Source organism: Sceloporus occidentalis, unplaced genomic scaffold (assembly GCF_023333645.1).
Source record: "Sceloporus occidentalis isolate IW3139 unplaced genomic scaffold, rSceOcc1.0.p SCAF_43, whole genome shotgun sequence".
NCBI lineage: Eukaryota > Metazoa > Chordata > Lepidosauria > Squamata > Phrynosomatidae > Sceloporus > Sceloporus occidentalis.
In genome coordinates this window covers 3540434-3563351 of record NW_028317023.1, presented here as the reverse complement: position 1 = coordinate 3563351, position 22918 = coordinate 3540434, and the positions used below count along the sequence as shown (strand labels likewise).

Below are 22918 nucleotides of genomic sequence, written 5' to 3'. Positions count from 1 at the left end.
TATTGTTGCATTAGGCTGTGTGCCACTGTTATTTATAGCCACTGTTATAGGAGCAGCATTATAAGGCACCGTTTTAACAATACAATGAATGAAAAGCATGGGTTATTGGGCGGTCGTATTAGTATTAGTGTCAAGGTCACCAACAAAGAAATTGCAGTGTATATGGATTCTTGGTGCGCAGCTGTGAGGGCAAATTAGTCCCTAGGTTTCCTTTCCTTTGTAGGCTGTTAAAATGTTCGTCTTTAGGAGGTAGAATTTCTTTCGTGCCTTGGAAGTGAAAAAAAGAGCTGGGAGTTTAATTAGTTTCTTATAGTTAATTAAGAGAACTGAAGTACCAACAGAAAAAAAAATCTGCTTTCATTTTTTTATTTTTTTTTAAATGGCTTTGGTGCGTTTGTGGTTTATTCTCTTTATTTTAACTCTAAAATGAGAATTGCTTAACCTGCAGGCAAAGGACAGTGATGAAGATGATGAAGTGGCTGTCAGCCTTGATCGAGATCGCTTTATGGATGAGTTTTTTGAACAGGTAAGATCAAAAGTGAAATATATCATGGAGACTAAAGCTAATAACAAAATAAACTATTATGCATGCGCGATATCAACAATTTTTCACCAGGTTCCTAGACAAATGTGGATAGTCAAACCTAACCAGGATGCTCTACAATACCCATAATCATCAGACTGTAATTCCAATCATACTGGATAACATACCGGTATATACTGGATATAAAGATTAGTAATTTCTACCTTGGGGTTCTAAATAATTGGATAAAGAGGCTGTTATCAAATACTGCAATTCCAGCGAATTTGTTGCAGGATATCTCAAAAACTTAAAGCAGCATATAGATTACTAATACAGTAGGTACCCCGGTGCAGTGCACAAAAAGCCATAAGGCATGAGTGAGAAGCTTGCAGCAATACCTGCTTTTTACATTGTGTATAAAACCCATTTAGCTAACTGTATACATAGTGTAAACGCATAGAGGCAAAAAAAAAGTCTGTGGCAGCATTCCATATGTTAGATGTAGCACCGTCATTTACACATCTCCCACATGAAGTCACAGAATGGCCAGAAAAGAAAACCTGCAAAAGTGTAGTATTATCAAGATCACTTTGTCTCACTAAAATTCTCTTCTGCTGTACTCCTGTTCAGTGCACAAAAAGTGACGCCTTTATGATATACAATATATATATATATATACATATACACATCAATTTATTCATAACATAAAAGCACACAGGTACAATTAAGACTAATGAGGCTTATTTGTTGGATACACCATTATGTTTACATCTCACAGATATTATTAGCTTTTTACCAACCCCCAAAAATATGGCCTCTGGCTTAGGAAAATATAAGTGGCTTTTATTCTTTTCATATTCTTTTACCTTCAGGGCAGGGACCTCCTTTCCGATGTTTTCATACCGATCTTTCCCTGATAACGTCTGTATGACTAATGTTCTTCATTCATTGTGCCATTGTTTATTATACAGTAATCTGTAAAGCACACCTGTCAGTACTATATAAGTAAAAGTATACATACATGATGGCAGGCCCAGTTATATTACGTAATGAAGCCTAAGGAGGTCTTAGGTGATTCCGCATGATTCAAAAAAATTGTGAATGGTATGTATTTTCCCAAAGTAATGTTTTAATTGCCGATCAGTCACATGAGGGTTCGTGCATAGAAGGTCGCCTCCAGTTTGCATATATATTGTTTTGGGCAATCTCTGTTGGGTAGTAATAGGTCTCTTGGTTTCTCCAGTCTGGACTGTTTCAGTATAACAGCTAATTTCATGTCTTTCTTGCAGCACACTTTTTAGAACATCCCCCTTTACTTTGGGCCCAGAGTATTCTTCAAAATTCTTATCTAAAGATGATGCACCTTTATGTTCTCAGGTGGAAGAGATCAGAGGGTTCATTGACAAGATAGCAGAGAATGTGGAAGAAGTCAAGCGAAAACACAGCGCCATCCTGGCTTCACCTAATCCAGATGAAAGTAAGTGGACTAACTCTAATGGAATTGCTTTCATTGTGTGTGTGTGGAAAAATTCTAGACCCTCGGATCTGATGTGAGATCACATGAGTGTATTAAACAACCCACCATATGTGTGGGGTAGGTGTGATTTTTCTGACGTTGCTCATCAGAGCCTACCAGAAGAGCTGTGGTTTTAGACTTCAGTTAACATTGTTGCAAACTATTGTTATAGAAATGTTGGCAGCATGATATTATGCATTTAGTAAGCATGCTGATTATACACTGAATGGAAATGGGAGTCAGAGGTAGGCTGGCCCAGTGGCCTCCTAGGGCACTTCAACATTCATAAAAATAGTCAGTCCGAGTTGGAAAGGCCCACTCGCGGGGACTGAATGCAGAAAGAGTAATGCAGCGTGATGTTATGTGAAAGCGTAGCTAGAAAGAAGGCTCCGAGAAGTTAAAGGGGTTGGGAGGGGAGGGCGTAAGAGAAGGGAAGGAGTCAGGCAAGGATGCAGAGAGTGAGAGAGGTAATTATGGAGTTGAAGAGGGAGTATGTATTTTAGATTGTATATGTAAGTGTGTGTGTTGGCATGTATGTGTAGGTGTGTGATAGACGGATTGTATTTTAACATAAGTGTCAGCATAAGTGTGTGATGGTGAGCGAATGTATACTACCGTTCAAATGTTTGGGGTCAATTAGCTGTTTTAATGGAAAACAAGGGCATTTCTAACTAACATAATTGCAAAATGTTTTTCTAATGATCAGTTAGCCTTTTAAACTTAAACTTGGATTAGTGAACACAGTGTGGCATTGGAACACAGGAGTGATGCTTGCTGATCTAACAAACAGCTCTGTATAGATCTTTCAGGGTATCCAGCAGGCTTGGCCATTTAAAAAAAAAAATATTGCCAAGCCTGTCAAATACCGGCCACTTGGCAACTCTAGCTGCCATCTGATATCACTTCTTAACTGATTGGTCTGTGACCGATCAGAGATGGCTCACTTGAGATATCAAGGTGGTCTTACTAGACCTTTAGCATGTGTAGTCTGGTAAAGGTGCTTACAAGAGATGTGTTATGACTTCTGAGGTTTACAGTAGAATTCTAATGTCTAATTCTCTTCACTGAAAGATTATGGAAAGTAAATGTGAATGCATGAAGTGCCCTGACTATAGATTTGTTGTAGACAGATTTGATTTGACAGTTATTTTCATATCTTGGAGGAGGTCACATCTTTTTGTACGATGAGATCCCACAGTGTTATTTCCAGCCCTGCTGCTATATTTAGGATAATTCACCAATTGCTTGTTTGCGTGTGTGTATAGAGAGACAATGATAACGGATGCATGTGTACTGGATATGAAAAAGTTACAATGAGAATTTGTATCTTTTTCAGAATTGCTGCTTAACTTGGGCATCAGGAATCTGAACTTTTACAAATATTTTCCGTTTCTCCTGCCCCATATAACACTATCATTTTCACTATCTCTATTCATATTTTTTTTTTATCTTAGCAGCTTATTGTTCTCTTCATCCTTTCCAATTTTTGTTAGAATGTACTCTGATCAGGGCCCTTAAGCTCCAACTGGGAGGATGGACCCAGTGTAGAGCAAATATTTAACCTGACAGAATTTTAAGAAAACCTTAAGCTCTGCTTGTTTTTGCCGAGTTGGAATATAATTTGGTTTTTCACTGAGCTATAGGCCAATTTTCAGTAGCTCTAGTCATCCTACTCGGCCATTAAAATTATTAAATTATTTTCCGCACTTCTTGACAGAGCATTTTTTCTATGCAATAGGCCAGAGCATCCCTTCTATGAAACTGTTTGTTCTGATGAAGAGAGTGGCTAACACATTGTGTGTGCTTTCTCCAGTGAAGGTATTAGGAAGGTTAGCAATAGAAAACAGAATGACAATAAACCTGATAATCTGTTTCAAGGATATGCTAAGAAAGCTGAGCCATTCCATTTCTATTAAATTGTGTGGAATTGTTTCAGAAAAAAATCTAAAAAGACGTAAGCCTATTTAATCACCTCTAATGCAAGCAGGGTCAAAATGGGATGCTTTCAACTCCCACGTGGTATGTTCCTAAGATCCCAAAGCAATCTAGAAGACATGTCCTGATCATAGTATATAAGTTTAATTTAAAAAAAAAAGTCTTCATCCGAAGTTCTTGTTGAAGAATTATGAAAGTATATCCTCTCCTCTTCTTCCTTGTTATGAAGGCATATATAAAGATCAGACTGGTAATATACCTTCAGCAATTAAACAGATCCACTCAAGGATAATGTTTGAAATTGGAAACTAACTACAGTATAGGAGTTTTTACCTGGTGCGATTTCTTTGATCATGACAGACCATAAAGAACTTCAATGAATCCATAATATAATTGATTTTGATAAATGAAGTACTTTAATCATGATCACCTCTTTCTTTTAAATCCCAATGCATGCTGTTTAGACTTTAATTTGGCATCAAGAATGCTCCACAAGAACATGTCTATCACAGCAGCCTTCTAATACAGAGAGCAACTCCCTGCTTAAACAATTTAAAAATCATTGCCAAGTCACAGGCCCTACTACTCAAACACCTGGATACAACCAACAGTCCTTTTCAAACGCTGGCATTGAAATATAGAAAAGTAAATGAATATCCTTCTTGGTCTTCAAAATTGAGATGCAGGCTTTCATAGTGGTTCAAAAAAAAAAATACCTTTAAGGTATGAATTGAAGAGTTGAGGTCTCTAAACATGTGTAAGATATAGAAATATCATCTGATTACAGCTCCAGTTGGGCCACTTTACACATTTTTTAAAATATGTGGACAATGTCATAATGTGTCTGTTCTTGGACCAATTTATTATTTTGTGAATAATCCCCATAGGCTCTAGAAATGGGGGGGGGGGACACTGGTTATTATATATTTTGTCTGGAACTAGAACTGTTTTCAAATATATTTGTATATTTGAAGAAGTGTTGGGCAACATGTAGTTCAGTTGTTATTGAATTAAAACCAATGGCAAGATCATGGGTGTTCCAGTCTAACAACATCTGGAGGGCCTCCGGTTCTCACAGGAGTCGTCTTATGTATGGTTCATTAATCGACTTGCTGAAGGCAATTTTAGAGTTAACCACGTGTTATGCAAAATTTCCAGCCCTATGCAGAATTCTTGACAAATTACATGACATAATGGGAGCATTCTTGTGTTCTTACCACGTAAGTTGTTTATTTTATTGGGTTTTTTTTCAAGAAAACCAAGAAATAAAAAGAATAATTAAAAAAAAATCTTACCTTTTTAATTAAACATAACATTTGCAGAACTTTTTACTTTAGCATTTAGATTAAAAAAAACTTTCTTGTTAGCCAACAATCACTTCTGTCTTATCAGTGTGCATCTCACTCAAGTCGGTATAAAAAAATAAAAATGCTAATGCCACTTGCCCCACTGGTCCAAATGTGAAATCTAAGGATCTTTTTCCAGATTCTTTATGAAGATTTGTCCTTACAAAGGTTCTGCCTGTTTGGTATGACATTATTGTGTGCTTTGAATCTGGACCTCAGTATTGTTCTATGTAGGATATAAACATTCCAAAATAGAATACAGGGAATAAGAGAGATGATTAGATCACAAATACTATGTGTGATGGGAAAAAAATACCGGATCCATAATAGATCTTTCAAATGAACACAGTTGGACCGTACAGTCTCTTACTTATAGACCTGTGGTAATAAAAGAGGAGTTCCAGTTTAGAAGATAAAATGTTTGTCACCTTTCCCATAAAGCATAAAAAATATATATATTATCATCTTTGATTCTAATATACATACAGTGCGTAAGTATATGTAAATAAAGTCCTGTAATTACGCCCATGACATTATATATGCACTACTATATCCAGATTATTTGTAAATGGAAAGGTCAAAGTCCAAGGACTTCTTGAGTCATGTGTAATCCACTGTTTCTCGCTGTCCTTATGGTCTTGTAATTATGCATATAGTATGTGTTAACTTACAATAAACAGTAGTACAGGCACAGACATACAGTGCTGTGAAAAACTACTTGCACCTTCCTGATTTCTTCTATGTTTGTCACATTTAAACATTTTAGATCATCCAACCAATTTTTTTAATAAAGACCAACAACACGAGTAAACACAAAATGCTACTTTTAAATGGTCGTTTCAAAGTGATTTTAAAGGTCCGTACCAGCAACTCTATTGGTCACCGGCAGGGGCCTCCTCTGCCATCAACCAAAGTGCAGCTGCTCTTCATTCGTACAGACCTTTAACACCTGACGGCGGATTTTGGCCTTTGGAAGTACCAGTTAAAGGTCCGTACGAACAACTAGATTAGTTGCCTGCAGGGGCCTCCTTCAGCATCAACCAATAAAGGGCAGCTGCGCTTCATTGGTTGATGCCAGAGGAGCTTCCTGCCGGCGACCAATAGAGTCGCTCGCACCAACCTTTTAACCCCTGATGCTGAAACTTGGCCTGGGGAGGGAACAGGAGTTAAAGGTCCATAAGAACGACTATTGGTCGCTGGCAGGGGCCTCCTCTAGCATCAACCAATTGATCAGACTACTCACTGATGTCAGTGGGCGTTCCTGCTGATGTTGCAGGAGAGACCCTCATTTAAGAGAGGAATGGGCGGAGAGTGGGCGTGTCAAGACCCCGCTCCCACGACCTGGAAGATTTTTTTTGTGCACTCTTCTTAGCAGAATTATATTTTCAGCCACAAACGAGGGTTTGTAAGCGTGAACTCTCTTTTTAAGGTCATACTACAGCATCTCAATCCATTTTGTTTCTTTTGAGACATTCAGAGGTGTGTTTTGGATTATTGTTCTGCTGCATAACACAACTGTGTTTGAGCTTTAGGTGGACGGAGGTTCTCCTTCAAGATTTTCTGGTAGAGAGCAGAATTAATGGTTGCATTAATTTATGGTAATTTGCCAGGTCCTGAAGCAGCAAAGAAACCCAAGACAATCACACTACTTTCACCATGTTTGACTGTTGGTATGATCTTATTGTGAAATGCTGTTAGCTTTACACCAGATGTAATGAGAGCCATATCTTCCAAAAGGTTACGCTTTTGACTCATCAGTCCACCGAATATTATCCCAAATGTCTTTGAGGTCCTCAAGATGCTTTGGCAAATGTGAGACTTTCCCATGGATGCCATTTTTGCGCAATCTGTTTCTTATTGTGGAATAGTGAACACTAACCTTAACTGAGGCAAATGAGGCCTGCAGTTCATGTTAGTCTGGATTATTTTGTGCCCACCTGTATGAGTCATCGATAAGCTCTTGGAGGAATTTTGGTAGGGCGACCACTCCTGGGAAGGTTCACCACTGTTCCAAGTTTTCTTCCTTTTTTAGATAATAGCTCTATCGCCGAGGCTCTTGAGTCCCAGGACCTTACAGACCCATAGATGACAATGACTTTGTTTCTCATCTGTTCTTAACTTTCTTTTTGAGGTGTACTTTTTGACACCTTTTTGCATACTTGACATTGCAACGTTCTATTGATGTTTAGATTCAATGGGGCTGGCAGTAATCATGCCCAGTTATGACTGCTGAAATTCAACCCAGTTATCAATAACATTTGGTTAATTGGTTGACTTGGTAACTAGGAAGGCAATTACTTTTTCACTATAGGGCCAGGTAGGATTTGATTTTAGTTTCCTTCTGTACATGAAATCAGCATTGTGTTGTTTTATTTGTTTTTCTTTTATGCAATATTAAAAATAATTTGATCTGAAGGCTTAAATTGTGGCAAAAATAGAAAAAAAATCATGTTTTAGGTGGAAAAAGCACTGCTTCAATCCCATTTGGATTCAGCCTCTCTGGACTCTGTCGTTTCTCCCTCTTGACTCTTCAAACTTGATCCTTTCAAGCCATCCTCTTTGTAGTGCTGCAGACAATTCCCATGGGCTTCGTGGGGACGCGAAATCCTGAGTTGTGATTATGTTCTCTTGTTCCCAATGGCAAAAGCGTTTTAAGAAACAGATGGGTTTTTAAATCTTCACTAATTTACCTTGCTGCTGTTTTCTTTTGTTCTCTCTGGTCTTCTCTGTCCAGCCTAATTTCCTTGTGCTTCTGTAACCTCAACTTTCCTCAGGTCACTCATGCTGCTTTAATTGTAATTCTGTTCTTACAATAGAAAACAGAATCACAATAACTCTTGACTTCAAATGTTTGCACAACACTGCACGTTAAAAAATATTGTGGCTTTATTTCATGATGAGTGCAGTTGTTGGAAGTATAACGCATCAATGGAGAATTTATTTTTGCAGAACACAGACCCAGTAACTTTGTGTGATGTGGAGCTCTTTCATGTTGCAGTGGGATGCAGTGATGTGTGCGTGGAAGGCGCTGCATCCCATATTGCAAGGATAGAGCTCTTCTGTGAGATCTGATGGGGTATGAGAGAGGATTTTTGCTTCTTCCGGCACAGCTTTCCATAACTTGCTCCTTCTGGTAGACTCGCTGATTAGCAACAGTACCAGAGAGTGACGATGGTCTGTGTCAGAGGACCACTGATATCGTCTTGTGACCAATACTGAGAATCCCTGGGTGCAGGTGTAGTTAACGTAGGCTTAAACATGTCCTGTGACACAGCACTGTCATGTGTAGACTTTCACTTGTCAATTGGCAAAACCGCATTAACCGTGTAAGGAACATAACCTGCAGATGGTTTACCATGGATCACGTATGCCTTTGATTGCACATAAAGACACACGTTTCATAACAAGCTATCGGACTGTTAAACCCGGTACAAAGAATACAGAGTGCGTTTTGCTTATAAATTCGATTTCCAATTTGTAAAACCTGAAATTACAAGCGCTGGCACCGGTTGGCGGTGTTCCCTGCCTGAGGATTAGCTTTCAAAGAACAGTTGCTATTTATTTCTTTTTAAGAGACATCAAAACATGTTTTTGTTTTATTCTAAAAGCAAGCAGGGAAATGCCAGAACAAGATGCTATGTAGCCAGGGAAGGAGATGAGTGTACACGGAGTAGGAGGGGGTGCGTGTAGTGTCAGGCTGGGAGTGGGTGTTCCCCGTGTCGCTGGTAGCGAGGGCTTTGTGTGTGTGTGTGTGTATCTGAATCATGACTTTGTACAGGTGGCAGCTGCGGAGCATGTCACTGGAAGGCAGTGACTCACTGCGGGAGGCCCGATGTTACTGAATAGGCACCCAGCTGCTACAGAGCTGTTTGCTTCCCACGCAGCGCTCCTGGGCTAACTAGCGTCTTCTAACGGAGGGACGCGCTACAAGGTCTATGGCCGCATGGACCATTTTTTTTATAGAACACGTGTAAAATTTCACATGTTGCTGACCTTCATATTTAAAAAAACTCGGCAATTCTCTGTGAGTTTATACATTATACATGTCGTAGTGCAGCACGTTACATTTACTGGCTAGTACCATGTGAAATCTATGGATGTCCTGGAAAAAATGGCTGATGTGGTCACCTCCTTACAGAGTGGAGAGATGCCTGGCTGCAGGACGTCAAGTGCTCCAAACAGTTGGCATTGAACACTGCGATACTGCTTGAGAGATGACTAAAGAAAACCAGAAAAAAAAGTGTTTTCTCCTCAGTAATTTAGTGGAATAAATACAATTAACACATATATGTTGCCTTATGTTTAATAAAAAAAATTCACAGAGGTACTTTTAAATGTATATAAAAAAAAATCAACATTCTAGAAATCCTTGGTATGTTTCTTTTCATGATTTTATTGTTTTATTGTACTTCCTACTGGATGTTAGTTACATTAGAAAAGATACATCATATGCCTCCTTCAAATGCGGAGTGTGTCGTTCTGTCTGGGGAGGACTTGATCTTAACTGCTTGGGTTTCCACCGTTGGCGAGACGCTATAAATAGTGATACGCTATTACAGGGTTTATGTCCAAAGAGTCCCAGACCAGGTATGGCCATAAAGTACTCGGAGGCACTGAACAGGCAATGATTGTTCATTTTTAACTAGAGGTAGAATGAAGTTTTTTATGAAAAAACGCTTCTTAAATGAGTTGGTGTATATTTTGAAGATTCCCTGACCAGTCTTTATAGTATAAAGAATGCTGAATAAAGAGTTATTTTGCCAGATGTCGGCACAGACCATGCCATTGATGTTGATTTCTCTTGGTGGTGTTTGACATCTTTTTTTCTGCACACAACTGCCAAATCTTCTAATATTTATTAGAAAGCGGAGTGTAAGATGGGCCTGTGGAGCTTTGTGTAAGTAGCGAGCACTGAATTATTTAACAGAGAAGAACTCTCAGCAGCGGCTTCCAGAAAACATCTCTTTCTACAGCTTGCTGCTTTCCTTTAATTCTTTCCGTTATTGTTTGTTTATTTTTTTACACTGGATTTTTTTTATTGATGCCTTTCCATCATTTCAAAGCTTCGGTTCCATGTATGTGTGATTCATAACTGTTATTTCCCATCCACTTGTTTTGTTTCGGTTTCCTTGTGTATATCTTGCAGCTTGTTTGTGATTCCCATCTATTCATATGAATTCTTCCACCAAATGAAATAGTATTAATGTATAGATCAGTGTTAAAGACCCCCTCCCATTTAAGTAGAATGTATGTTAAAATACATTTTGCATTCAAGCCTATGCATTTTATAAAGTGCTTGTTACTTATTGTAGTTAGAAAATTATCCTCCTTTGTCATTCTCTTTGTCCTCTGCCAGCTTCTGCTAAAGAAGGAAGCATACTTAATCTGCAGCACATGCATGTGTACATTTTCCATGTGCAACGTGTTCCCTACCAGGGAAACTTGAAGGCTTTTACGCACGTATGGGATTTCGGGGAGAATGCAGGAACTTAACCCTTTAAAGTGACGGCCTATAATTGGTGAACTGGTACCTTTTTGTTCTTCCTCTATCACATCCTTCCATCCCAGTGTCTCCACAATCTGATTTCATCATTGTGAATCAGAAATGTGAATCAGTCGATGTCTATCTTTGCACTTCGTAAGTACCGTATTTGCTCAATTATAAGACGACCCTGATTATAAGACGACCCCCCAAAATCAAAATTTTAATTTAGGAAAAAAACAAAAAGCCTGAATATAAGACTACCCTATAGGAAAAAAGTTTTACTAGTAAATATTAATTCAGGCTTGCCACTCTGCCCCCAGAAATGCCTTATACCCCATTTGCCACTCTGCCCCATGATGTGCCTTTTAACCCTCTATATGCCACTCTGCCTCCAGAAATGTCTTATACCCTCCTATATGCCACTGTGCCCCATGATATGCCTTTTAACCCCCTATATGCCCCTTTGCCCCATGATATGCCTTATACCCCTATATGCCACTCTGGCATATAGGGGGTTAAAAGGCATATCATGGGGCTGAGTGGCATATAGGGGGTTAAAATGCATTTCTGGAGGTGTGTGTATATACACACACACACACACACACACACTTGCTCAAAGACCCTCCCCCACCCCCTTACCTGAACTGCAGATCTCACTCGCAGACTTCTGCAGGGGCCCGGCTGTGCGAGAGTTATGTGAGGACTGTGCTAGCTTCCTGTTCTCCTGCTGCTAGAAGAAGAGACGCTGCTCGCGACCAAAGCCCGGTAAGCAGCCTGGCCCCTGCGGACATTTTTTTGAGGTCTGATTAGAAGACGACCTCGATTATAAGACGAGGGGTATTTTTCAGAGCATTCAGTGGGTCGCTGGAGCAGGAATATTTCTAATCACGTTATTTGTATGTGCTCAAACGATACACGCTTGCATGGCAAGCTGCAGTGGTGGTTTTGTACTTCTATATTACATGAAATGTTTATTAACCCTTGGTGCCAATGCCCCGAATGCAGCATTTCATAATGAGATCAAACTCCCAGGTAGCTTCTTTGGTATGGGATCCATGGCTTCTTTAGGGTTGGCGAATTTATACTCATAGTGGACAGACTACTTTTTTTTTATCTATCCTCTTTAGCGGCATAGGCTGTTTGGCTTATGGTTGCCTTCTTGGTTATTATTGTTTCCAAGACACACAAAGAACCGCCCTGAAATATGCGCAGAGACTATAGGAACTTGATATGCTTAGATATAGGCAAACTTTCATCAAAGATGTTAGCCTGCAACCCTTAACCATCTGTTCCAGGATAATGTGTACTCACCAGTGTTTTATTAATGTTACATTTATATGGTATCCTTTGATCCCCGTTAGTCTTGTTTATTTTTGAAGCATATATTTTCTGTTCCATCAAAACCTAGGTTCTGGTGATAGCCTCATCAAAATGAGTGGGGAATTGGGAAAAGAAGAAGCGATCAAAGCATTTTGTGCTTAGTAAAAGCTGCCATTGATATGGTTTGTTCAATTAACTTTTTGACGGCCTAGATTTTTCTCTAGTAGTTCAATGGTTTTGTCACCTCCATTGATTTAGCTGCACAATTCTGTGACTCTATGGTCTATTACTCATGTGCATGTGATGTTGCACCTGCATGCGCAGACATTGGGGCTGCTCAATAGGCAACCTGGTGGCTTGGCCAAGTGGTTCTGCAAGCTGTTTCACGCAAAAACTACAGAGCATGGAAACACTCGCACAAAACAGGTTTCCATGAGAGGGATAGTAACGTCCAAAAATAATGGCTGACTTTTCATTTAAAGCCACACACTCCTACTCCTGGGGTTGAATAGTGATATACAGGTGTATATCTCCTCTCCATTTTATTCTACCTCTCATTGTTTATATAGAGATATTTTCAGGATTAATATATTGCTATTTCTCATGCTGCATCTGTATATAAATGTGTCAGTTACTATGTAAAAGACCTATTTGAAACCATTCATGCGTTCCTCTGGATTTTTCCTGTCATTTCCAATGCCTTTTATCACCAAAGACATGATCGATGTGTCAAATCCTGATATAATATAGGTGTCCAAATTAGGGCTGCTGTGTTCACGCAGTCATATGAATAATTCATGTGCTCTAACCAGTGCAGGAGAGTTTATAGATGCATTCATGTATAATGTATACTGTAGAGAGACCGATATATATAATTATGTGTGAATGTATACATTTATATGATGAAACTACTGTGAAGGCTCTGAAATGTTGGCTTATTGATTTGTTGCCTACTGTATAGTTTAAATTCCTTGAAAACTGTACCCCCCCCCACAAATGAAGCCCCCTGCATATGGACCACTTCTATATTCTTTTTGAATCCCTTTTTGATTCCCTGTGAATCCCTCTTAACACAGGGTATTTGTAAATGAAATAAATAACAGGAGATACAATATAATATTGAAATATACTTTTTAAATCTGCAGATAACTTATGTATAAGCGATGCCATTTGGAATGTGTTTTCTTTTGAGTTTGTATAGTACTTAAAGTATAAAGAATAAAACAAACACGTAATATGAAAATAATAAAGAATTTGAGATTTTCATCCCATACAGTTGTCCATGTGAAAATAGTCTGTTTTGTTCAGTTACATGGTCAAAACTCTGTCCTTGTGACATCATTTCACAATTTCTCCTGTAAACCGAACAATGCATTGTGTGTATAATCAGATCTCGCTGTATTGTGACCTCATATTTATCAGATGTTCTTTGGTTTTGTGATCTGTCTTTCTCTTACTATCTCTGTCTATCCTTACGTACATCTGTCTGTCTTATTCTTAAATTCCATGTCTGTGTTCTTTTTGGTTCCCTTGCCCCTTTCTCTCTTAGGGATTCTTATACTTTGTACAGGCGGACAGCTGCCAGTTGCCCTCCACCATTTCTTACCTGTGTTTTGTTCCTGTAGAAACTAAGGCAGATCTGGAGGAATTAATGTCAGATATCAAGAAGACGGCCAACAAGGTCCGCTCCAAACTGAAGAGTGAGTGTCCATCTTGACTCTAGTATTTGCTTGTATTGTGAACGAAGAATGTTTCAAATGACAACATTCTAATGAAGTGTTCTGTGAGGGATGACACCGGTGCCTATAGTCATGTAACTACCGAATACCTTGCTCTAGAAGGGTCAGTCCCTCCTTCAGCCCAATCCTAACAAGTGGAAACAAAACTTCTTTTCGCTAGTGTATATGCTTGGAAAGTAATGGTGTAAGTGTTCCTCAAAATGGATAACTCTCATTAACTTAAACTCTTCTCTCTATATAAAAGCGGCAGAATATGTGCATCTAATATACATACATTAACCTTATTCTAAATCCCTTACCCGTGTATATCAATAGATATCAATCGGTAACAAAGTTACATAAGACTTCTTGGTAAAATGCCGTGCAAATATCCACCCCCCAAAAAAAAAATATTTAAAAAATCACCAGTGAATCTGTTTTCCTTGACTTGTTTGAATACAGTGGAAGGTTTGACTATAGAGTGTTCTCTCTGATCTGAACGTGATTTGGATATATGTTAGCAGAACACAATGTATTGGGCTGCGTGTTGTACCCTATGTTATTATATGACCTTTTGCATATTTCATGATCCCAATATTAAATTGAAGTTATCGCTGTATAATCCATCATGTACCATCGCACCTTCCTATCATATAAACCATTGTATTAAAGTGATGCTTTGATGCACTCCTGACACATCTGTATTCCCCTTGCAACATTAAGCTTTCACACCTCTTGGTATAATTAAGCAAATCCCAAGCACACAGCTTTATGTAGATTTATTCAGAGGGCAAACCGGGTAAGTATATATTTAAAAAAAAAAAAAAAAAAAAAGTCATGAGTTTGGGGAATACAATCACTAAAGTACAAAGAAGTAACAATCAACCGAGAACAGCTTAACAATACCTTAGAAAATGCCAAAGGAATACATTTACATTTGAACTCCAATGAATTGCATTCCTCTTTGCCATGTAATGGGTTAGCAACAGGAAAAAGATGCCTACACAAAGCGGGTCATACATAAGAATGTTTAGCACATTGATTGAGCCTTGTGTGATAGTCCCATGGGTTGTGTTTTGATTACACATTAATTTAATAATGTCCAGCAGGCCCCGCTAAAGTAGGACATGGCTGAGAATTGTGTGCGTTTGCTATACGGACCCTGTGAGATAGTTTGATGACCTGATGTATACTACCTCACCAATTTTATTTTTTTATTCTGCCCAGATATTGAACAAAGTATTGAGCAGGAGGAGGCAATCAATCGCTCGTCTGCCGACCTACGTATACGCAAGACTCAGGTGGGTCATACCAAAAAATGTTTCTGTAGGAAGAAATGTGTTTTGTTGTCCAAAGGCAAAGAATGTTGTGAAAGAGAAACACTGGAAAAAATGTATGTTAAAGAAACTGATTAATAAACATACAGTAAAGGTGTGAATTTTGGTTCACACAAAACTCTGGAACGAAAACATTAAATTCTGATGTAACCACCCATCATCTGAGCTTACCTTGCATTGTTTTTGTAAGTGCACCCCGTTAAAGGAGCCACATATTTACCCCAGGCCATAGGGAAATACATTAGGAGCATGTGAGCAGAGGTCAGTGAAACCAACACGGTCAAATCAACCGATCCCTCAAAAAAGTACATAACTGCTCCTTGAAACAAATTATACAGTTTGGTTAAAAAAATGGTTTTACCATTTTCCCCCCATTTTTTGCACTTATCCATTTTTCTGTATTTGTACATTGACAAGCTGGCCTTAATTTAACAAGGCGTTGCTTTTCCCTGCATGCGGTCAGGTCAGTGTGCACCATGTCTTTGTGCGGAGCTGATTCATCTAACAGCGAGCTATTTTAGATACTTCGTGTAATCAGCGCTATAGAATCACAACTTTAGCAGCATGCAAGACGTCAGGGATATAATCTTAAATTGCTGGTGTTATTTTACGTTTATTGTCAGTCAACTTGCAGCTAGATCAACAAGCATTCCCCGTTGTTAAAACAATGTGACGAAGGAGTAAAAAAAAAAGGAAGAAAAGGAAAAAAAATATAGTTTATTCAAAGTTGTGGAAATGTGCAGAGACCTTTTTAACACTGGGGGTTATTGAATAAAGGGAAAGGGGGATCAATAATGAAAACAGGTAGGTACATATGTAAATTAGCTTTGACAAACACTTGGGTTTATCTCATTTTGTACCATTTTCATACACCACACTGAAGATAATGAAGTCCTTTCTTCCGTAGACTGCCTGGCTCCATCTTCAGGAGCTAGAATGCATTCAAATGGCTGAAATCCTGCTCCATTATATTATGAAAACACAATATTTAAAAAAAACGTATTTTATTTTTTTTTATCATTAGTAATAAAATAAATGGTGACCGTGTTTTCAAGTGTTGCAACATACTGGGTATTCTGGAGCATATGGTTACCTTACGGTAAGAGACAGAGCACCATATGTCCTAATTAGTTACCTTGGAATGATTTACTAGCCAGGAACCGAACCATTCAATTTAAAAGGTCGGTAATCCTTAGTATACACGCAAATATACACCGCGGCACCATGAGAAAAGTCCATATGGTTATGTGAAAATGATTGCATTCACTGCCTTCTATTGCAAGATACCCTGTATTTTTGTGAAAGCAGGTAATGAAACTGAATAAAACCAGATACAATTAAAAACCTAGTCCTGGTGTTTTTAGCCATTCAGCTTGTTTTGAAAAACTGACCGGAAAATCTACGATCAGTGACTAGACCATGTGTACCCCTCCGTAAATAAAAACAGCCATTAAAAAAAGTCCCAAAAATGTTGGTTGTTGGGTATGATAATCTTTTTACATATGTCGCGTAGTTTAGGAACACTGGTCTGGTTTATATTCTACCGTGTTATTGTGGTTACTGATATTTGATGGTTTTACTTCTTTTACTCACTTATTGCATCCCAGCATTCAACTCTGTCTCGGAAGTTTGTGGACGTAATGTCTGAATACAACGCCACGCAGTCCGATTACCGCGAGCGATGCAAAGGCCGCATCCAAAGACAACTAGAAATCAGTAAGTCTTGGCCGAGCGATATGGTGGAATCAGTGTGTCCATATTTTACAAGCTAAACTGAAGTAATTTATGAGGAAACAAAAATTTGGTTTCAGTGCTCACAATTTATAACTTCACCTTAATGAGCAGTGTTTCCCTTAATGCATTATTGGGGACATTCCAGCCATCATATGCATTTTAATGCATATCATAGGTGTGGTCTATTTTGCAAATGCCTGGTGGGGGGATTTTGCAGGATCCCCGAATGCATTTCGCCCTTGGATAATGCAAAGTACATGTAGCCTATTCTTCAGTCTTCGATGAATGGATCTGTAGGATCCTGTTTGGTCCAATGAGGTTACGAGCACTGCATTCGGAACGGGGAATATCTGTTTCTATGAAAACAACATAATCTCTGGCAGATCTTATACCCAGTGACAGTGTGCTAAGCTTAACAGGGAGCTGACAAAAATGAGACTGAGGATTCTCTGACAAGGGTAGAAATGTCCTTGAGCTGTGCCACGGGGTGTCTTGGGGTTTACAGAGAAAATGATTGCGTGATATTGGAGCTACATAGTAATGCAGTAATACACTTTTGAAATGGACCACTAATAAGCAACATTCCTCCCGAGGCTACAGGAGGTAAGGCACAGATTAGAATGACTGCTGTATGTCTAATACAGAAAAAACAAAGAGTAAACAAAGAACAGGCATCCACTATATTCAGCAAACAAAGATTTCAGCCCAAGATATTTATTACAAAAACGTATTTCTTGGTATTTTCCAAACTTGTTCTGGCTGAAAGGTAGACCTCTAGCTGTTGCTGCACTCAGACCACCCATGGTCGTCAACCAGTCTGTCATCTTACTGAGGATTATGGGAGATTGGTTCAGGAGTAGCTTCAGTCTTTTTAGCCAGTTATGTTCTGATCTTTTTTTTTTTTCTTCGAAGACCACTCAGCCCAACTCACCAGGGCTCGCTCTAAAGCGTTACCCTTTCATACAGTTAATGCAGAATATCATCCTTGATCTCTTCATTAACCAGCCAGCTTCTTAAACTTGGGTTTTCATTGATTTTGCTGAATTTAGAACACTAATCTGTGCAGGGTTCCTCTAGACTAGGTTAAAACTCAGAGTGTTGAAATCATTCCCATCTACTTGGCCTTAATAGGTTGTAACTAAGGGAGTAGTAGTATTTTTTTAACTGCTCTACTGAACATTTATTTCAGCAATTTGAGGATGACCAATTATTCTGATCACCAGGGCCAGACTGCGAATGAAAAGCAGCCCTGGAAATATTTGGACACCAGCCCCTTGTATTTTATTGTGTGATCAAGCTCATGTGGCCTTATGCCACACTAGAGGCATAACTAGAAACCACAAGGCCCCGGTGTGAAAATGGCCTTGGAGCACTCCAGCTTCAACGCAACACGTGCCATCTCTTCCCCCAAACAACTTGTCCATGCCATCTGTTCCCCGAACAGCATGTCTGTGTCATCTTTGCCCCCATGCAGCTTGTCAGTGCCCTGAAGCGGCTTGCCTGTGCCACCTCTGCCCCATTAAATAGCTTGCCTGTGCCACCTGTGTCCCCCTAAACAGCTTGTCTGCACCACCTCTGCCCCATTAAACAGCTTGCCTGCGCCACTTGTGTCCCCCTAAACAGCTTGCCTGTGCCACCTGTGTCCCCCTAAACAGCTTACCTGTGCCCCCAAACATTTATACATTGATTCACTCACTCGATTACTCACTCATTCAGTTTAAGTGAGTGTGTTGAGATGTATAAAATCAAACACTTACCTCGGTAGACAAACATTGGCAGCAGAATGGGTCAAAATGAAGAGCTCAGTTTAAACGTGGCATACTGTAAAGTTTAGTGGAGGAGGGATAATGGTCTGGGATTGTTTTTCAGGTTTTGTGCTAGGCTCCTTAGTTCCAATATAAATTCTACAGTGTACAGAGACATTTTAGACATTTTTATGCTTCCAACTTTGTGGTACCAGCTTGGGAAAGGTCTGTGCCCCTGTGCAAAAAGCAAGGCCCATAAAGACATGGTTTGATGTGGACAAACTTGAGCGCCTGCACAATGCCCAGGTCGTAACCTCATTGAACACCTGTGCGGTAAATTGGAATACCAGGCCTTCTCAAACAACATCATTGCCTGGCCTGAGAAGTCCTCTTTTGGCTGAATGGACTCAAATTTCCACTCACATACTCCAAACTCTTGTGGAAAGCCTTCCAGGAAAAGTGGAGGCTGTTATAGCTACAAAACTCGGACCAACTTCATTTTAATATCCGTGGTTTTGGAATGGAATATCCAAGTAGGTGCGATGGTCAGGTACCGCGTACTGTCATACTGTGTATTGTTAATAAATACTAGGCGTGACCTGCATTGTTAACAGTATTCCTCAGAAAAGCCAAGCTATTTAAAGTAAGTGTACCAACTTTGCAATTTACTGTATTTGTAAGTGGATTCTGCCGTCATAAAATTGGTATGTTGCTTAGAACATTACATCGGTAACTGTACCAATTATACAACTTTGTTCTTTCTTGTGTTGATACCTTCCACACTGCAAAGAAGACTATCTAAAGGAGATGTTTTCCCCCATTTTCAGTCAAAAGAGTAAAAGAGAGGCCTCAGTGTTTTATTTACACTGTGACAAGCTGTGTGTAAAAAAGTTGACCATACAGACCACTGTTCTGATTTTCACAGCTGGAAGAACCACGACAAGTGAAGAGCTAGAGGATATGTTGGAGAGTGGAAACCCTGCCATTTTCTCTTCCGGGGTAAGTGGGCAATGTTACAAGAACCTCCCTTTTTTTCTGGCTAATCTGAAGCCAAGTATGTGGTTCCATCCCTTAAATTTCACTTTTAGCTCTATTTATCAAGCTCACACAAACTATGGCCACGCTCCAGCACCAGTATAGTGCTCCTCATGTTGCCACAACACCTTTGGACTCGCCTGTTCTTCACAGGCTAGCTTTCAAATGAGTGAATGATGTGGAATTAGCATGATATTGAATCCTTTTTTCTGTACTCTTTTCTGGGGTTTAAATATCTTCTTTGTGTAAACATGTGTTGGACAGATCTGGATAGTGAACATGGAGCATGTTCTTTGCCAGATGTGTTATGCCTTGTTTTATTACATGGGTAAATGGTTAGATTTCCCTCCTGAGCTGTTGCCAGCCCTGGAAACCTTCTGCAAACTTTAGACCAAGGAGACCTCTTTGAAGTGCACAGCATGTAGCAAAGATATTTTTTTTTTCCATACAGATAATCATGGACTCCAACATCACTAAACAGGCTCTAAATGAAATTGAGACTCGGCATAGTGAGATCATCAAACTAGAGAACAGCATCCGAGAGCTTCATGACATGTTCATGGACATGGCAATGTTGGTGGAGAGTCAGGTGCGTGTGTCCTCTTTTTTTAGTAGGTCTGGGAGAACCCTATAATTTTATATCATATTAGCATAATTTACAATGCATGATGATAAATGCCCCCTGTTAACCCATGACATAGTATGAAGCAGATCGGCTGGTGAAATGTTTTTTTACTGCATTTACATGTAAAATGGAGGTGCTTTGGTTGATACTGTCCTGTTTTGGGACAATGGGTTTCTGACCCTCCCTCCTGTGTTTACTTCCCATGCTGCGTGGGGGATGAGACCTCAGCTGGTAGGTACTTGCTCTTGTGTTGCCTACGTTACTGTGGTGTGTTCGTGCGCTGTGATTTCAGCATGATCCTAGCTGCCTTCTATCTCGATTCTTTCAATTTCTCACCCAAAACTGGCATGTAAGGCGGTCGCAGAAAGGGAGTCTTTAATTAAAAATGTATACCTTTTTATTAGGCCACCGATGAAAAACATGTAAAGTTATATAAGCTTTCAGGATCTCAGAGGTCTATTCTTCAGATGGAATGACAATTTAGGGCCTCAGATGGGTGGGAAGTAAACACCTGCATGTTCAGCACATTTCAGTCTTATTACACCTAATAGTCATAACCATCCCTACATGTGAAACGCAGACTATCATACCTAACATTCTGCAGTCAAAAACTTTAGTCAGTCAGTTTTAAATATTTTGAGTGGGCTTAGGTGGTGGCTACTAAGACTGTTTCATGATGTGATTTTCACATTGAGGGATGACCATTTTAGACATTTTCCCCCTGAGCCTTGACGACACAATTTTGGCAACTTAAGTTGGCATCTAATAGAAAATTGTGATTTTGTGCTTTCTTATGGATTTGTACTTTGGTGGAGTAGCTGAGTGTTACTTTTGGTCATGCTATTAAGCCTGCATGCTTTGTGTTTGACTTATGTACTGTTGTCTCTGATTTCCATGCCCATCTGCTTACGCATTCTGTTTCTGCATGCAGGTTATAACTAATCGGAGCAGCAGGTGGGGGATGAATTTCTCCCCACAGAATAACAGGTAACGAGCGTGATGTGGAGAATCAATAACCAACATATTAAGATTCTTTTTTCGTTGTCCCTCTTCTGTTGTCCCTCACTTCCTCTGTCATTTCCTTGCGTCTCTGTTATGTCTGTCTTTCTTCTCGTTCTGGTTATTGTCCATCTTATACTACTTTTTGTCGTGCATTATCTTTTCTTTTTCCTTTACTGTTTTTTTCTATTGCTTTCATTCTAACCACACAACTTTCTGAAAACTACATCTCTCTGATCTTTTTCTTACCCTCTGCCTTCCTTGTCTTTCTCTAATATCTCTCTACACTATTTCTCGTACTTAATTTCCTATTCATAATCTTCGCTTACCCTGTATCCACCTACTACTCATCTACACACCTACTACTCATCACTTTGGGTCGTATTTCTGCTGCTCTCTTTCGATGTCAACCTCTCCTGCTCCTTCTTTTCGGCCTTTTCTTTTTCTCCCGTTCCTTGTCTCCCTGTTTGTGCACCTCATCAGGGAGAGATGATAGACCGCATAGAGTACAATGTGGAACATGCCGTGGATTATGTGGAAAGAGCCGTCTCGGACACCAAAAAGGCTGTCAAGTACCAAAGCAAAGCCAGGAGGGTGAGTATTTACCATGTCGCTCTGGTGTTTTTCATTTGTATCTCTAATGGACTAAAATAAAAATTATTCACTAAATTCAATCAGACTATGTTGAATATTTGGTTGTGTCAACAAAATAGGAGAAAAGTTGTGGTTCTAACAATTAGCTTTTTTTATTTTCAACATTTGAAAAATATTTTAATTTTAGCTTTTTTACCAGATGGATGCCACTGTGACAATTACTACAAAAATATTGTGGTTTTATAATAGGATGCTCCAGAAGATTGAGATTGCATAGAGGGGGTGGGATTTGGGTGATACGAAATCACAACTTGTCTGGGACACCGTGACACCTTGTATATGTATAGCTATGTAAGCCAATGGCTTTGGAAGCCTTACAACTCAGGGTAAATAAAAGGCTACCATGAGGTCTAGATTTCGCCTTGTTTAAAACAAAGCTTGGCGTAGCAATGCGTCCCACCGCAGACCTCTAGTAACTGAAAGTTTCTGGGAGATCCCCACTGCATTAAATGGCCATGATAAAAGTGCCTATTTTACTTAGGAGATCGCAAAAGCTTGCTAATTTCAGGAGCCACAGCTATAGTTGGGGCACATATGCTGATGCCATGAGATCCATAATTTATTTCACATTTTTAGTTCAAATTATATTATAATTCCCCATCTGGAATGACTGGCCACAAAACCTAGCAATCTGGATAAACTGAAATTGTTGAAGGATCTTTCCAATAATATATATTATTGTTTTGTCTACAAATAAGTAACATATAGTTTGGCATTCATGATAGAGAATGATCACTGAATAATGACTGACAATCTTTTTTTCTCCCCCCGCAGAAGAAGATCATGATCATTATCTGTTGTGTGGTGCTTGGTATTGTCATTGCATCAACGTTTGGAGGGATTTTTGCATAGGGGCCTCTGTAGATCGCATATTCTGGACATAGCAGAAATGCGGCCTAACAGTGCGAGCCGCACTACCCGTCCGTGGGGGACTGACGGCGAAAAC

General features: G+C 39.4%; 1 protein-coding gene across 1 annotated transcript; it reads left to right on the top strand.

Moving 5' to 3' along the window:
* The first annotated feature begins 454 nt into the window (after window positions 1-454).
* LOC149289714 (syntaxin-1A-like) lies at window positions 455-22824 on the top strand. Its single transcript, XM_089490190.1, has 9 exons — window positions 455-526; window positions 1901-2000; window positions 13751-13825; window positions 15071-15144; window positions 16788-16896; window positions 19585-19658; window positions 20146-20283; window positions 21802-21912; window positions 22747-22824. The coding sequence occupies exons 1-9, from the start codon at window positions 506-508 to the stop codon at window positions 22822-22824; spliced, it is 780 nt and encodes a 259-aa protein (XP_089346316.1). The 5' UTR covers window positions 455-505.
* The last annotated feature ends 94 nt before the right edge of the window (window positions 22825-22918 follow it).

Coding starts and splice junctions, on each gene's coding strand:
- LOC149289714 (XM_089490190.1), top strand. CDS start 506: ATGGATGAGTTTTTTGAACAG. Junction 15,145..16,787: donor TACGTATACGCAAGACTCAG/GTGGGTCATACC, acceptor ATTGCATCCCAG/CATTCAACTCTGTCTCGGAA. Junction 16,897..19,584: donor CCAAAGACAACTAGAAATCA/GTAAGTCTTGGC, acceptor TGATTTTCACAG/CTGGAAGAACCACGACAAGT.